The sequence below is a fragment of the Zootoca vivipara genome, chromosome 4 (assembly GCF_963506605.1).
Source record: "Zootoca vivipara chromosome 4, rZooViv1.1, whole genome shotgun sequence".
NCBI classification, from domain to species: Eukaryota; Metazoa; Chordata; class Lepidosauria; order Squamata; family Lacertidae; genus Zootoca; species Zootoca vivipara.
In genome coordinates, this window is record NC_083279.1 from 10,260,927 (window position 1) to 10,279,190 (window position 18,264).

An 18,264-nucleotide genomic window follows, 5' to 3' on the forward strand; every position below is an offset into this window, starting at 1 on the left:
TATTTGCCATATTGAACCCTAAATACAGTTTACATGTGGATACAGGTGAGATATATATGCATATACACGTCTCTTGCAAAGACCTGTTTTTTGTTGTCTGATGGAGAGAGGTATATGTTCTTTAGAACATCCAAATTTCTTGCCAAGGCTTTACAAATTCATGTAATAAAATTTAAATGGAGAATGGGAAATGATTTATCCTGTAAAGGTCGAGGAGCAGAAATGTAAACCACCATTATTAGCAGTAATCTTGTTATTACTATTTTTATGCATGTCGTGACTGTTTGCTAAACACAATAAATTGCACTGAACTGAACATAGTTTACATGTGGGTATCAGTGAGATATATATGCATATCAACCATACACAAATCAGAATGTGTATATCACTCACACAAAAGCATCAAATATTAAAGGCTAGATGTGATAACATTATATCGCTTTGCTGTCATGGGGAAAATTCCTATTACCTTCAAAAGCATTTGAGTCAGCATAGGGAAAATGCAAAATGGAAAGTACTCTACAAACAGAATAAAGATGCAACAATTTCATACTTAAAACACATTTATAGTCACATACCTGGAATTAACGTCTCCATGTCCAAGCTGCCCATGCTGCCCATATCCAAATGTATAAACATCTCCATTCTCCATCAGAACAACTAAGGGTTAAAATGTGGGGTTTTAAAAGTTTGCACTTTTTACAAGTCTTCCCAGCATGAAATCTTTCCATTGTACCCAGTAAAAAAAAAGAATGGGATGCTTTCTTGTTTTTTAGCATTTGATGCAAAAATCATTTGGATGACATATAATTTTGCAAATCAAAAAATTCCTTGAAGAACAGCTGGATAGATGTTAGCATGAACAAACCATGTGTTGCTTCTAAAACAGGGGTGAGGATCCAGAGACCCACTGGCCAGATAGAATCCCTGGGTCTCTCCATCTGGTCAACTCCATCCCCTCCATGCACACCCCCTGGCAGGGTTTAGGCTTGGCAAAAGCTTTATTAGAGTTGCCCTCCCCCAAGTCTAATAGGGGGGGCGGGGGGCATGGCCAGGGTTACTGCAGCCAGGGTGCCCTCCTCATGAACTCCAACACCCTCACCAAAAACAGATCCCCTCCAAGCATTTAGGCTTGACAACAACTATTGGTGGCAATGAAGACTATTGCATGGGGGAGGGGAAAACGACACCTACAATCTCCAAGAAAACTGCCCTCCCCAGTCAGCAGTTAGGTTTGAAAAACAGCAAAAATGGTTTTTTGGTTTTTTAAAATCTAACTACTAAGGTGAGAGGAGTGAAAGCACGTATGTGTGCACTGCATGCGTCTTGTGTACGCATACGAGTGTTCGCACGCTACATGGATTAGTGGGTGTGGCATGCATGCAGTGTGTATGAGTGGTTATGTGAGAAGGCAAGGCCCACTTTGGCTTTGTCCGCTCTTGTTTTGCCCTCCCTCCTCCCCCCCCCCATCTGCTGGCATGTGGCGTCCAGAGGGCTGATCAAGAATAAGGATGGGAAACTAAAACTCCCATTGTTTCCTTACTTATTGGCCATGCTTGCTGGGACCAATGTGAGTTGGAAGTACAACAATTAGAGGGCCATAGGTTGCCCATCCTTGGCCAAAAGGGAATGCCTCCATAAGGAGAATGAAGTTCCCCCACCCCTATTCTACAGGCATCAAGTATCATTTTAAAAACTGAAATGTGCATCTCGTTTATTTAATGTACGTAAGTATACCACGAGCTCCCAAAGCTTTCTGAGGAAGATATGATTGATTGAAACTCTTACAACTAACTCTGGCAAAATAAAGTCAACATGACATAAACGTTTCCATTCTCTACCTGAATGGTGAAATCCACAGCTAACTTGTACTGCTCGGAGTTCACAGTCAAAGCGGACTGTCCCAGGTGGGTAGGTTGTGATTTTGCTGGCATCCTTCTCACTCCTGTCTCCACTTCCATCTACAAACACAATACACAATTATACCCCATACCATTCCTCAATAAGTGGAAGGAGCAGTGAGCAATAGCATAACAACTGAAAGGGTTAAGCAGTGCAGGTAAAAGTTTGGGCACATGGGTTATTACAATATTGGTGACTATGAAAAATCAGAAGAGAATAACTGTCAGTTCTTCAGTGGTAAACTGATATTCTTCTAAAATAAGACTTTTAAATGTTACAGGGAACATTCAGCAAGTTCAGCAAAATCCATATTACTTAATTCAGTAATGTTAAAGGCAAAAAATCCCCAAACTTCCCAACCTATATTTGAAGAAATTAGGAACTTCAGAATCACAATTTGTATGTAAATTGATAATGTTTCAAAATGATATGTTGTTTAAAAATTGGATGGATACATAAAACTGTTGCTTGTGTTTAAAGGATGCTGCAATTAAAATGCAAGAATATGTGAGAAGCGGTTTTGCTTTCTTTTCAAATATGTAGCAATTACACCACCATGCCCAGTTCACACGTACAAAATAAAGTAACGCTTGATTTAAACAAGCAAGCAGTGGCTGCTGTTGAGATAAATATTTAAGCTTGAGTTTTGTAATGGCCACACTAATCCAACTGCATTACAAAGAAGGGTGAGAGTCATTCCAAGGAAATGTAGCATCATAACTAACAGGATATTATTATTCAGTGTATGTTATGTTCACATTTCAAGGGCGGCATCCAAGGAAGTGCTTCTGTCAGCACAGGGACCTTCAGCTGAGCCACAGAACCCGCCCCCCTATTTCCCCGTGTGCCCCCTAGGGATTCTGTGGTTCCCCCAACCCTCCATAGTAGTTATGCAGTGGAGACAAGAGGGGAACTTCTATTTGAGAAGCAGAAATCATTGTGCCAGCATAAGCACTTAGTTAGATACACCACCAAGTTTTGATTAATTCCTCTATTTACAACAGAACTAAAATAGCCCCTACGAACAAAAAAAGTGCACCCTTAATCTCAGCTCCACAAATTAAAGTTGGCCGCCACTGACTGATTTATCAGCTAAAGATTCAATGATTAAACCAATTAAAGCATGCAATCCTAGTAATTGGGGTTGCGATGCAATTATGCATTTTGCATTAAAAAAAATTCTCTTTTATGGTTTTATTTGTAAAATGCCTAATAAAGGTTTGATAAGTAGCAATGCAATTAAAGGGATCTTGATCAATTAATCAAAGGAGCGTTGTACATCAATTACATGGGTATACATTTTCATTTGACTAAAACAGTAGTTTAGGTGGGGGAGGGGAATGCTTTTTTGTCAAGTTCTGCTTTTCAGTTGTTTTAAATAGAAGTACTTTTCTGAGTATGGCAAAATGTAAAGGAAAAACAAACAGGGCCACATGCAGTCATCAAAGAATCAAAAGTTATTTTTATCAAATGTATGGAGTGCAGTGGGGTGGAGGAGAAACTTCAATAGATTTCAGCAATGTTTGCTACAAATCTAAGAAACCGAAGGCTTGCCAAGGTCACGGGATAGGGCTTTGAAGCCATAACCTATGGGCCATGGTTGATAACCCTTCCTCCTTTCAAGGACCCATCCTACTCTCCATTTTTTTGTTGTTACTTCCATGTCAGCAAATAAACAGAGGTTTCTACAAAACAGAACATGTGAGAAAACATTTGCTAGCACACAAATTTATATAATCCTATAATGTATATAATTCTGAAAAAAAATGTTGAGGGGTACTCTCATCTTCCTACTCATATTGAAATACTGCCCCTCAATGTGGCCAAACTTAGATTCACAAACTGTTTAGGGGTATGCATACCCCTGCGTACCCCCCAGAAAAAATCACTGATATAATCTATCCCATGAACGGAAACTGGGCTGAACGACTGGAACTTTCTGGCACAGAACACACATGACTCTCAATGAACAATCCAGTAATGCCAACACTCCAAATTCAAGCAACTAAACTTGAATTCTATGTTTAAAAGGGTCAGTTGCAACAGTAATTCCCCCTGCCCCAAGGGCAAAAAAAAGACAGAAATACCAGAGAGTGGGAACTGCAGGCCAACTACTGGTAACTTTTCAGGGGAGATGAAATCAAGTACAGTGAGACCAAAGCACAGTAAAAAGGCCTCACAACTGAACATGCACAACCAAGATCCGTGTTAAGGAAATTCAACGTTTTCTGGAATTTAAGCAAAAGGTAAACTGCACTGAAAAGTCTGTGTGAGAGAAAAAGTCAGGGGTTCAAACTGGGTCTTCAAAACTTGAAGGTTTCTAAAGCCCACTTCATACCTATATTTTGTTCAGTGTAAAAAATGTTTGATGCATCTGGCCATTTACAACTATTTTCTCCAGGTGTGTAAAACTGTCTTTGCAGGGTGAAAGGCAATTAAAGGGATGGGAAAGAGGAGAATACTCAAAATGGTCAGCTGGTGTACAGAAAGGAAGGCAGAAATTGGGGGGTGTAGTTCAAATTCTGACTTCAGTAATGAAGCCTGCTGGATGGGCACAATAGAGCTCTCAGAATCCAGTTTTGAGGATAAAACTGGATAAACTCGCATGCATTTATTTATTTATTGCATTGGCACAATATATGGCAGAAAAGGATCCTGCTGTATTTTAAGACACAAAACTTCAAATTCGTGCATTAACCTACAGAAACTGAAATCCAGTTTGCTTCAGAGATGCATCCTTGACCTTCAACTGAATCTATATAACTAAGCCAGCTATATCCTACAGTAAATGGTTTGCTGGTTTAAGTACTACTAAATCTGTACCTATATCCCAACACTGAATTCTTATTCTTCACAGTCTGCAACAATGGTTTGGGTCCTAACAACACTTAGTAAATGCAAAACGTCACATATTGATGACACGTAATACGGGATGAGAATAGCCACTATACAAAGCATTGCCTGTGGTTGACAGCGTAAGAATTTTCTCTGGATTCAGAAAAGCCCACTTTCATTGCACTGGAGTACCTTCCAGCCATCAGCCAGCTAGAACAGGGTGGACCAATAGGCGGCCCTCAATGCCTTTTTAAGAGGCCCTCAGCAACATTTGAAGCCCCTCCCCAGCCCTTGCACTACCTTCCCAAAGTTGGGTAAGCGAGGCACTGGGCACTGGGAAGGAGGCATGAGGGCTTTGACAGGGTCCTAAAGTACTCCTGCCTCCTTCTTCCCAAAGCCTAGTTAGTGCTTTCCCAATTTGACCATCGGTCCATCATGATCAATCTTATCTATACTGCGGCTCCCCAGCATTACAGGAAGGAGTTAACCAGAATACGAAGGACTAAATCTGGAAACTTCTGCATGCAAGCCATGCGAATTATTCGCTGAACTATGGCTGCTTTGCATTTTCAATTGCTTACAGTTGAGTCAAACTACGTATATAAAGTAACATATTTATTGATGAAATAGATTTCTGGAAAGACAAACTGACTAATCAAAGTTGGCTTTCCCAGCACAGCTTATAATTATGAAATGTGTTTGTGCTCTTTGTATTTTATATTACAGCCAAGTTAACTACACAATAACATCGATCCACTTGTTGAATTATGCAACTTTCAATATATTATAATTTTAAAGAGTAGTCTTCATTTTAAAAGTGTCTAGGCTTTATCAAACTCTATTTCTCAGGTGCTACATGTTTGGTTTCATCACTATTTATATTCAGTTGTTGAATACATTAGACATGTTGCACAGAAACTCAAGTCCATTTCTTCAAGAATGAACTTTCACATCAGTCGAGTCGAAACAATTATGCCGATTTTAATAGTCACTAGAACTATGCAAACTGAGCATTTAGAATTTAAAAACAGATGTTTCTTAACAGCTCCATGCCTTTATTCAAAAATATATATATCCTTCTTCAACCCTGAAATGATGCACATCTGTTTACTGCAAGTGAAGACTATGAACACACTCACATACACTCTTCACTACTTTAATTGTTTTAGGAAGGTCTCGAGCCTTATGGTTAATTATAAGAAACAGAAGCTTTATGTTTTAAAATTTCTCCAAGAGATCAAAAATTATTCTCTGACCTCATGGAAATTACTGTTTGTCCTAAACAGGTGTCCAAATACAGTACATCCAAACTTAAACAAACTGACTGATTTGGAACACAGAGCAGATATGAACTGGTGGAGCAAACTGCAGCTTCCCAGATGACATCCCTCCCCAACCCAACATTCCTATTCAATGTATTACATGCCTGTTTTTTGTCCTTAATGGTATGTTACCACTAATACTTTTGTTGTTGTTGTTGTTGTTTAGTCGTTTAGTCGTGTCCGACTCCTCCCGCAGTTTGGTCAAACTCATGTTCGTAGCTTCGAGAACACTGTCCAACCATCTTGTCCTCTGTCGTCCCCTTCTCCTAGTGCCCTCAATCTTTCCCAACATCAGGGTCTTTTCCAAGGATTCTTCTCTTCTCATGAGGTGGCCAAAGTATTGGAGCCTCAGCTTCACGATCTGTCCTTCCTGTGAGCACTCGGGGCTGATTTCCTTAAGAATGGATAGGTTTGATCTTCTTGCAGTCCATGGGACTCTCAAGAGTCTCCTCCAGCACCATAATTCAAAAGCATCAATTCTTCGGCGATCAGCCTTCTTTATGGTCCAACTCTCACTTCCATACATCACTACTGGGAAAACCATAGCTTTAACTATACGGACCTTTGTCGGCAAGGTGATGTCTCTGCTTTTTAAGATGCTGTCTAGGTTTGTCATTACTTTTCTCCCAAGAAGCAGGCGTCTTTTAATTTCGTGACTGCTGTCACCATCTGCAGTGATCAAGGAGCCCAAGAAAGTAAAATCTCTCACTGCCTCCATTTCTTCCCCTTCTATTTGCCAGGAGGTGATGGGACCAGTGGCCATGATCTTGGTTTTTTTGATGTTGAGCTTCAGACCATATTTTGCACTCTCCTCTTTCACCCTCATTAAAAGGTTCTTTAATTCCTCCTCACTTTCTGCCATCAAGGTTGTGTCATCTGCATATCTGAGGTTGTTGATAATTCTTCCAGCAATCTTAATTCCGGCTTGGGATTCATCTAGTCCAGCCTTTCGCATGATGAATTCTGCATATAAGTTAAATAAGCAGGGAGACAATATACAACCTTGTCGTACTCCTTTCCCAATTTTGAACCAATCAGTTGTTCCATATCCAGTTCTAACTGTAGCTTCATGTCCCACATAGAGATTTCTCAGGAGACAGATGAGGTGATCAGGCACTCCCATTTCTTTAAGAACTTGCCATAGTTTGCTGTGGTTGACACAGTCAAAGGCTTTTGCATAGTCAATGAAGCAGAAGTAGACGTTTTTCTGGAACTCTCTAGCTTTCTCCATAATCCAGCGCATGTTTGCTATTTGGTCTCTGGTTCCTCTGCCCTTTCGAAATCCAGCTTGCACTTCTGGGAGTTCTCGGTCCACATACTGCCTAAGCCTGCCTTGTAGAATTTTAAGCATAACCTTGCTAGCGTGTGAAATGAGCGCAATTGTGCGGTAGTTGCAGCATTCTTTGGCACTGCCCTTCTTTGGAATTGGGATGTAGACTGATCTTCTCCAATCCTCTGGCCATTGCTGAGTTTTCCAAACTTGCTGGCATATTGGGTGTAGCACCTTAACTAATACTTTACTTGCTACTATTATGAAACAGCAGAAGTTTTTTTTAAAAAATAAATAAATAACATTTTTTGCTTTTGAGCTATCAAACCATTGTTAAGAGCTTGGGGGTTACAATAATTGTGAGTGATTTCCACGTGTCAGGGAGATTTGCAAGCCAGAATTCCATTAAACAACAAAATTTCCATATAATGTTTATAGAATTCATTAATAAAATGGTCATGGCACAGTGATTTACTAGTTTTAAGAGAACTAATCACTTCTTAGATCTCTTTGAATTAGTGATATTTTAATTAAGCCCACATCTCTCCTCTCCTGTTAATTACTTAATTTGTATTTTAGATAAGTAAAGCTTAAATTACTTTGGTCTCAATATGTCCTGATGCATACCATTGCTCATAGAAAGTTGCAAAGGCCTCAAAGATCTCCACTGGATTCCAAGTTCATGTACTGTACCATTGCTTAACTGAATTTTACTTACAGCATGCTTCTTCCTCCCCCCCCCTCTTTTTTTTTTTTGCTTTGCTTTATTGCATTTGCTAACAACCAAGATTCCCTACTCCCATATTCATAAAATCTGTTTTGTATAGGTAAAGGTAAAGGGACCCCTGACCATTAGGTCCAGTCGTGACCGACTCTGGGGTTGCGCGCTCATCTCGCATTATTGGCCGAGGGAGCCGGCGTATAGCTTCCAGGTCATGTGGCCAGCATGACGAAGCCGCTTCTGGCAAACCAGAGCAGCACATGGAAACACCGTTTACCTTCCCGCTGTAGCGGTTCCTATTTATCTATTTGCATTTTGACATGCTTTCGAACTGCTAGGTTGGCAGGAGCTGGGACCAAGCAACGGGAGCTCACCCCCGTCATAGGGATTCGAACCGCCGACCTTCTGATCAGCAAGCCCTAGGCTCAGTGGTTTAACCACAGCGCCACCTGGGTCCCACCTGTTTTGTATAGAGTAGATCAATCATGGCTGTGGACATTCAGAAACTTCAATTCTTTACTTTTCATCTCTAATTTCCTAAATATATTTTTGAGCCAGATTCACCATATTTTGTCAATAATTCAGCTCTTTACTGTACTAGATCCGTTTTTTGTTGCCTATTCCTATATTTAATGGCGGATTCCTCTGAAGCACACCTTACGTATTGTAGCCTTCACTGTCTCCCACTGTGTGGTAAGAGAAATATTTGTTGTATTGTTTTGAGAAAAGTAAGGAAGTAAGCTATCTTGTATTTTGTCTGCAGAGTAGTCAAAGCTTGACCATTTTTTCAAGGCAGTCATTTCTACTGAAACTGGAATGTGATCAGAAATGCTTGTCTCCCTTATGCTTACCCTACGTACAGCTGGCAACAGACCCTCCAAGAGAATCACAGTTGGCAAATGGAATGTGGAGCAATGATCTGCAGGATGACTCTCAAACCAGACATCCCACAAATCACATTTTCTAATCAAGTGTAGCAATTTAATTTTATTTTTCTGTAAATACTTAACTAAGTTGGGCTGCCAATTATTTTCTAAAGTTGTTAATTTTAAGGTTTGAGTGAGCCATTCTTTGAGATCTTGCCACCTTGCATTTGCTTGGAAGGGCCTGGTTCATTCATTTCAAGAGGTTGAAATTTTGAAATTCCATTCATTACGTTTCGAAGTGCCAGGCACAAGGTGCCAAGGAGTATGGGTCACATTAGGGGCTATGATCACCATGGGAGCAGTGTTTATAACTGGAGGAAACCAAAGCTAGATGCAGCTCTTCTGAAGTTTGGCTAGCCATGACCCCAATCTGATAAAGTTCTGAGCTGTATTTTTCTGACTGGCTTTTGACTGTTCAGGAAACATCCAGAGACTTTTGTGAGTGACAGGCACTCTGAATCTGCTCACTATAGCATGACTAAATCCATCAATCCATGCAAAATATATGTGGGTAGCCCTTTGGCCACTCCCCTTCATTCTCAAATCACATCCTCCCTCTCGGACTTACAAATTGTCCACAACTAGCTACTGTAAAAGAGGTGCATACTGAACACACACTTAAGCTCACCATCACCAACTGTATTCTTTTGAATCTCATTGCCATTCAACTCCCACCTTTTAGTTTTCTCCTTTATATGCCTGCAAAACTAAGAGTTAATGCATCTGACAAAGCAAGTGGACTTCAGATTCAGGTAGGTAGCTGTGCTGGTCTGACACAGTCGAAATAAATAAAAAAATTCTACCCTTCTGAGAAAAAACCCACCCCATCCTCCCACTATATATACAGGTCTGGCAACTTCTGTTTCAGTGTATCTGAAGAAGTGTGCATGCACACAAAAGCTTACACCCAGAAAAACCTTATTTGGTCTCTAAGGTGCTACTGGACAATTTTTTAATTTTTTAATTTATTTCAAGTGGACTTCAGTCCATGAAACCTTCTGCCATAACAAATCTGTTAAGTCTTTAATGTGCTATAGCACTCCTTATTGTTTTTACTTGGAATTAAGTTCTTGGATTGAAAGTTTTTAATTACTGAGACTGAATGGAGTTCATAGTCCTTGAACACAAAACTCCACTCAGTTAGCCAAAGCTTTCTTCATTTCTCGTTTTGTTGATCCTATGTTACACTACTGGGAGTTAATAAAAGAAAAGAAATTCAAATGAAATAGTCTCTTAATTCCAATGGTAATATTCTAAAATTTAGGTTTCCCTCTCAACAGGCTAAATCCACAATCCTAACTAACCCTACTTACTTGGGAGTAATCCACACCAGTTCAGTAGGACTTACTTTGAATAGACATGGTTAGGACAGAGCTATAAAATCCAAGCAGGGAAGCCTAACTGTTTTGTGAATCTATCATTTGTTTCAATATCATTTGGGTCAAGTGAAATGGAATTTCCAAGTGTTCAAACTTGACTCAGCTGTGTAGAGACAGCTCTCAACTGCAAGTATTTACATCCATAAAACCAAGCTGCTAAAGTTAATGAAATTATGCAACAATGACTTGTTAAAGGCTTTCCTTATCAGATAATGATAAGCATGCATGCTTCTAAGGCATCTACACAGCATTCTTAGGGAAAGGATTAAGGTACAAAATAAATAATCAACTGCAATATATTAAAGCCTGCAATATATTGGTCGCTCACTAGAGTGTCAGCCAGTTTAAACATCAAAAGCTTTTTTTAAAAAAAAATCACTATTCAAAAATATTTTCTTGATACCAGCAAGGCTAATGCAGAAGGGAATGGGAACTGCTGTTGCTGCTTCACCTTCAGACTCCTGCTGTTTGCTGCTTTTTTGTTTACGGAACTGAAGCACCAGATCTGCCTGGAGAATGGAAAGATGGAGAGCAGGCTGACCAGCATGTGCTGCCTACTCTTTCGGACTGCAAGGTTCAGCTCCTCTGCGCAGCAGCTGCCCTCCATAAAATTACCCAACGTGCAATTCTCCATGTGAGCACTGCATGCTGGGTATCTTACAGAAGGCAGCTGCTGCACAGAGGAGCTGAATCAAAACCGAAAAGGTCACGTGTGCCAGGCTCCTGGTGGGTAGAGGGTCAACCAATGAGTAGTTCAAGAAGGCTGGTGGGCTCCTTCAAGCTCATGGGTCCTTGGTCAGTGCTCCATCTGCCCCATTGCTGTCCCTGCTTGTTCCTATGCTGTTTGTGTGCTTGTCTACCACTCTCGTCACATTCAGTGGTAACACAAAGAGCTTCACACACACCACCACCACCACCACGATATCACATGGATTTAAACCACTAGGAATCTTCCTGATCCTGTATGTTAAAACCATGTTTTCAATATGAGTTCAACATCTAGAGCCCATGTTCAAACAGAACAACAACTGTACAACTGAAATTAGGTGAATGTGGAGTGCCTGTGCTTCCTTCCCCTACCACTGACACTGCCACACACAATATATGGATATACGGTAAATATAGATAGATTTGCAGGAGGGATGCCTATTCTACACTAATAATAATAATAATAATAATAATAATAATAATAATAATAATAATAATAATAATTATTTATTATTTATACCCCGTCCATCTGGCCGGGTTCCCCCAGCCACTCTGGGCGGCTTCCAGCAAAACACCAAAATACAGAAATCCATCAAACATTAAAAGCTTCCCTAAACAGGGCTGCCTTAAGATGCCTTCTAAAGGTCTGGTAATTGTTGTTCTCTTTGACCTCTGGTGGGAGGGCATTCCACAGGGTGGGTGCCACTACCGAGAAGGCCCTCTGCCTGGTTCCCTGTAACTTAGCTTCTCGTAGCGAGGGAACCGCCAGAAGGCCCTCGGCGCTGGACCTCAGTGTCTGGGCAGAACGATGGGGGAGGAGACGCTCCTTCAGGTATACTGGACCAAGGCCGTTTAGGGCTTTAAAGGTCAACACCAACACTTTGAATTGTGCTCGGAAACGTACTGGGAGCCAGTGTAGGTCTTTCAGGACCAGTGTTATGTGGTCTCGGCGGCCACTCCCAGTCACCAATCTAGCTGCCGCATTCTGGGTTAACTTATTACTTACTGTAAAAGGTTATACATTTCAGGATTCTGAGTAATAATAACAATACTGTAATCATTTTATTATTTATAGCTGTTCCTGGCCACACGTTGCTGTGGCTCAGAAAGAGAAACGTGCCCACGTGTATTCTGTTAAGTCCCCCCAAGCCACCCCAACCCTGGCCCTCCTCCACTCAGCACCCCCATTCCTCACCCCAGCCGCATGACATCATGACACCCCTCTCTCTGGTCCCTCCGCTGTGTGACGTCATCTTCCTCCCGCGTGATGGCACCCGTCACCCCGACCCCTCTCTCTCTCCCACCCGCACACCCCATGTGCTTCTTGGGAATGGCCTGGCCTGTCCCCCTGGCTGGGCAATGCCATGCTTTTGTGATGTCACAATTAGTCTGTAGCCAATAGGAGCATCCTCAGCTGTGTTGCTTTAAATGGGTAAGGAACGTCCCCAATCGGTCAAGTACTTTCGGAGAGCATAGATTAGTAACGAACAGACATTTACATTTTTATTTATACAGATATCCTCCAATCTGACTGGGTTGCCCCATGCACACTGGGCAGCTCCCAGAAAAATATAACACAATAAAACATCAAACATTAAAAACCTCTCTAAACAGGGATGCCTTCAGATGTCTATGGGAAGTCATATAATAGTTTATCTCTTCGGCATACGATGGGAGGGTGTTCCACAGGGTGGGCACCACTACCGAGAGAGCCCTCTGCCTGGTTCCCAGCAACTTTACAGGGAGGGAACTGCCAAAAGGTCCTGAGAGCTGGATCTCAGTGTGCAGGCTGGGTGGTAGGGGTAGAGATCCTCCTTCAGGTATACAGGGCTGAGGCCATTTAGGGCTTTAAAGCAGCACCAAGTAAGTAGTAGTGAGGCAAGTATTCTTTATGAGTTAGGACCTGACCTGAATAACCTAGAGCAGGTGTAAGCAGTCTACAGCCCATGAACTCTCTCTAAGCCAATGGGTCATTTTTCACCTGCATTGCCACTGCAAGCTCTGTTGCTACCAGTAGCAGATGGCATGGCAGGCAGCAACACTTGCCTTGCTTCCCAACAACTGAGTTGATGCTGCTCAGTGGGAAGCGGAAGGGCAGGGGGGCAGGGGGCAAACCCCACCATGCTACCCCACCATGTTGTCCACTACTGCTTGCTATGAAAAATACAAGTGCTTCCTTCAAGGTCAGACGGGAATGCCAGTTTCCCAACAATGGTTGCTATCAGTTTCAGGATTTCAAAGTACACCATGTAGACAAAAATATGTATTTTATATCCAGCCAGCATATAGTCACCAATCCTATGAGAAGGAATTCTTTGGTCTTACTCCCATTTTTCATTAAGAAAACAAAGTAATGAAACAAGGGCATGCATTAAAGGAAAGGGAAATTAAAATGAAAGTGATGCACATTTTCACATATTCTCACGGGAAAAACAACTCAACATTAAAAATGTGTTTTTCTTTCTCCTCAGGTTACTGAAGATTAGCCAGAAGAGACAGTAAGTTTTGTGAACTTCTTTTAATACCCAGTGGATAGAAAAATAACTTTAAGAATAGGTGTAAGTCCACCCCAGTCAATAAGGAAGACTAAATACCTTTATGCTTGTCCCGGTTATGCTTTAGCTGTGTTGGATGGGGTCTTATTCTGGCTAGAGCCTGCTCTCGATGGTTCATAAAAATAGGACCAGGAAATACAAGGGGGCCTGAGAAGAAAATTTTTTGCACATGCATAGGAAAGCTCACAAAATGGAAACTGTGTTCAACAAACAAAAAAGAATCAAATTAAAAGCATGGAAAGGATGCAATAATCAATACTCAATATTTCATACTTTTGGAACAGATATCAAAATCAAATTAGAATCTGAGTACATCTGAAATCTTACATAATGACACAAGAGTAAAACACTGTGGTCTTGTTGGGTATGAATACTGGATCTCAGTTTACCCCCTCCCCAATCAGTTTTTCCCCCTCTCGCAAATAAAGCCAATACAAATCAATCCTAAATGTACAAACTATTTTCTCCAACCGGAAAAAGACTGTAAATTTGAAGCTAAGCAGGCGTCATATGCCAACATACATTGAGCGACCAGACCTGCACTGGACCTGCCTAATATATGTTTAATATAGTATAAGAATATGGTCATATACAAAGATCCTGGTCTGTTTGATTGAGGTCTTTGACACCTATCAAAGATTTCTATTCTGCACAAAGATTTCTATTCTACTATGTCTGTCAATGACTAGACATCAGGCAGGTCTGAACATGGGTAGTCAACAGAATGAAGTCAGCTCACAATATCCCAATCTCTCTCCTGTGGGTAGGATCCATCTCACAGGGCAACATGACTATTATGCAAGTATTTTGTTGGCAAAATAATATTTTATTGTTGATGTTGATGTTATTATGTTGATCAACATCATCAACAACAATAAAGAAATTTATTATTTTTTATACCCCACCCATCTGGCTACATCAAAGCAAACTGACTCCAAAATCTTGTACTACAGAATGCAGTATGGAAAAATAAACATTATTTATTACCTGCATGGTTACCGATTTAAGCACAATCACTATACAGTGGTACCTCGGTTTTTGAACGTAATCCATTCTGGAAGACCGTTTGACTTCCGAAACATTCGAAAACCAAAGCATGCATTTCCGGAAGCCACAAAACCCCAAAAGGAGGTACAGTACAGTGGTACCTCGGTTTATGAACACAATTGATTCTGGAAGTCTGTTCATAAACTGAAGCGAACTTTCCCATTGAAAGTAATGGAAAGTGGATTAATCCATTCCAGACAGTCCGTGGAGTACTTAAACTGAAGCGTTCATAAACTGAAGCGAACTTTCCCATTGAAAGTAATGGAAAGTGGATTAATCCGTTCCAGGCGGGTCCGCGGAGTACTTAAACTGAAATGTTCATAAACTGAAGCATGGGTGTAATTGGTTTCGGAAGTCTGTTCATAAACTGAAGCGTTCATAAACTGAAGCGAACTTTCCCATTGAAAGTAATGGAAAATGAATCAATCCGTTCCAGATGAGTCCGCGGCGTTCATAAACCGAAAATTCATAAACCGAGGTGTTCATAAACCGAGGTTCCACTGTACTTTTAACAATTGTGAAGCGGGAATTGTAAAACTACTGATCAAAAGCCCTAGACAAGTTTATCTAAACACCAAAAGCCTGGATACTTTGTTATTTTCTCTGAAAGAGAAAGATATAAAATATCAGGAGAGTTGGGCTGTGAGAAAGACCAGTCCAGGAGTCCTTTGCTCCTTCCACTGCTGATTATAATCTATCAGCTCCCTGGCCTTCTCAGTGCCACATGTGCTGATCTGTAGGTGACCTAGAGAAACCTGTTATGCTGCATGTCTTTTTTGTTGTTTTTTTAAAGATATGTTACAATCAAACGGTTAAGACGGGTTTTTCCAGAAGATATACTGCCAGAAGTTTTGGTTTCATGCATTTACTTAATACTATCTATTTATTTGATTTATATACTGCCCGTCATCATAAGATCTCAGGACGGTTCTTCCTGGAATACTAATGCCACAAAACATGATGCAGAGGAATGTGCACCTAGAACAACAACACAGGAGGTCTCAGATCTTGCAATACTTGGTAATGGTTTCATGTTGTCTACTTCCTCACAGTAAAAACAAATGAAGCAGTTGACAAATGCACATTGAGTCCATTCTAAAGAGAATGGACAAAAGGACACACTCTGCCCAATACAAAAATCCCAAAATCCTTAAATATGCCATTCATTTTTAGAAGACTATCAACCGAGTTTCTTGCAAGTCTCATGCCTGAACAGACCAATCAGTACTAATTTCAGATCACTTCATACCTCCTTTACTGTGCAGAGGTGTCCTGCCACTTACTACCCTTACCAAAAATCGTTAAAATTATATACTTTTATCTTAAAAACCAGCTATTTTGTTCCTTCATAATAATCTGATATGTATTCAAATACCCACATAAAAAAGCAAACTCTGCACTAAAAAAAGTGAGTAAAAATATTAAGCACTGCTTGGGTGCATGCGATTAATATTGAAACACAGCGTTGGCCCGTTCTACTTTAACAGACACACTGGTGTTTTTTCTAGTTCTTAAAACGTTACATGATAAGTATTCCTCCTTGATATATAGTCTTACAACTCACATGACTATGAGAACAGTGGTGTCGTAAGGGAGTGGGGGGGTGCACCCCGGGTGCCATGTCTGGGGGGGGGTGACAAGGCAGCACCCTGCAAGCAGCCATCGCACCGCCGCAGTCGCATGTGGAGGATCCTCCATTCGCGGCTGTAGCCGCGAGCAGAGGATCCTGCCACCGTCCGTACAGCGCTCGAGCAGTGCCGACAGCAAACCGCTATGTACAACGCACGCACAGTGTCATACACATGTGCTATATGTAGCAGCACTGCACATGCGCTGTACATAGTGGTTTGCTGCCGACGCCACCCGAGTGCTGTACGGACGGCGGTGGGATCCATCCCTCCGTTGCTACCACAGCTGCAAGTGGAGGATCCCTCTGCTGCCGCTGCAGCCACAAGCAGAGGACACCACCACCGTCCGTATGGCACTTGGGGGCGCCGGTGGCAAACCGCTACATACACCGCATGTGTGGTGTTGCACACGCCACGCATGCGTCGTATGTAGCAGCGCCATGCATGCGTCAGACGTAGCAGCGCAACACGTGCACAGCTGGCAGTTTGCCCCGCCCGGGGTGTCTGTTAGCCTTTGTTCGCCCCTGTAAGAGAAAGCAGGTTCTCATGGTATAATTTTGTTTGGGTACTAAGAACAAAATACACTAACTGTGCCCACTGTGAAGGTGCACACACACACACACACATAATTTGACCCTTTCCTCATCAATACACACAGAAGTGAGACCCAAATCCTTTCCCAGACATGGTTTCTTGGTATTTTAAAAGAAAAACACACAGTGCTCTATCACAGCTGGCCTACTGCATTTGCAGCATTCTATCAGTCTATGCCACAGAACAAAAATGAAAGATGATCCTAAGACAATCTAAAGACAAATTCAGAAATTGTAAAATATTTCATGCTCAACTATAGTGTTCTGAACATAAAGAATATAACACTGTCATTAAGAAAGGGAAATCCTTCATTTGCCTAGAAGACAAGCAAACTAATCTTCATGCACTGGTACCCTGCATGTTGATATAAGAGCAAAACCCAGCATATCTGTCTTTAAATCCTCATTCCATCTGCCAAATCCACAAACTCAATGCACTTTAAGTAGTTCATCTTTTGCTTTAAAAAAAGGAAACGAAATAGGATGTGCCAACATAACTCTACCTATTAGTTTCGGAACCCATTGAAGCCCTAAGTACCTAATAAACTCTTGAACTAATGATAGCAGTATTTATGGGAGACCAAAAAGTACTGTCTTCCTTACAGAGCCACCTCCCCGCTCCTCTTGCTGTTTTAGATGTTTCAGATCACACAGAAAAGGTTCATCTTGGGGGGAAGTAGATTCCAAGTTTTTGCAGTAGCCCAAGAAGATAGATTTAGCTATTTGTTGTGGAAAGAGGTCAGCCTCTGTGACTCTGTTCTCCACAAAAGCCCAACAAAGCAGCAATGTAATTTCAGACTGGTTTGTAGTCACAGCCCTTCTACATTCATTTCTGGGATTTATAAGCTGATTTTTTTATGACAGTTTATCAGAATTATGTTTATCCACTTAGACTTAAGTCTTAAATAGAAGCTAGTTCTGCTGACCTCTCCCTTCTTCCAATCTGTGCCTCCTGTTCACACGCTGCCGCTTTTCCTCTTGTCGCAACTGGAGGTGTTCTTCGATATTAACTCCAGGCACAGGGACAGCTAGAGAAAAACAGAAAGGGAACTGTGAATTTTCATATTGTCAGCATATTAAATGCACACTACCATATCTAAAGCACTTTAAAAAGAAAGGCTCTGAATCAAAGATATAACTGTGTGAGAGTGCTGTGCTTTGTCTGCTATCTGCATGACGAAAAAACAATTTTAGGAATAGAAGGGGGATCACTCTATTAACCAATTCTCTGTTCCTGCCGTTGCTTCTAAGTTGCACTGTACTGAAGTGTCCCCCAACTGTCTGGAGCTGGGTGTTTTTTCTGAAACTTTTTTTACTAAAGGAAAAATTGGAAAGACTAAGAAACAAATTAAAACACCCTAAAGAAATATTCTCTTGG

The 18,264-nt window shown here is 41.2% G+C and overlaps 1 protein-coding gene across 12 annotated transcripts in view; it reads right to left on the minus strand.

Moving 5' to 3' along the window:
- The window catches only part of MYCBP2 (MYC binding protein 2), a 136,213-nt gene that overhangs the window by 82,117 nt on the left and 35,832 nt on the right, over positions 1 to 18,264 (minus strand). For 10 of the 12 annotated variants that reach the window (XM_035116062.2, XM_060273342.1, XM_060273334.1 and 7 more), the window contains exons 17-20: positions 17,813 to 17,914; positions 13,658 to 13,765; positions 1,842 to 1,961; positions 579 to 660 (exon numbers count right to left, since the gene is read on the minus strand). In XM_035116062.2, coding sequence (XP_034971953.2) covers positions 579 to 660; positions 1,842 to 1,961; positions 13,658 to 13,765; positions 17,813 to 17,914 — 412 coding nt within the window. The remainder of the gene's footprint in view (positions 1 to 578; positions 661 to 1,841; positions 1,962 to 13,657; positions 13,766 to 17,812; positions 17,915 to 18,264) is intronic. The other 2 variants (XM_060273339.1, XM_060273338.1) reach the window with 1 other exon arrangement.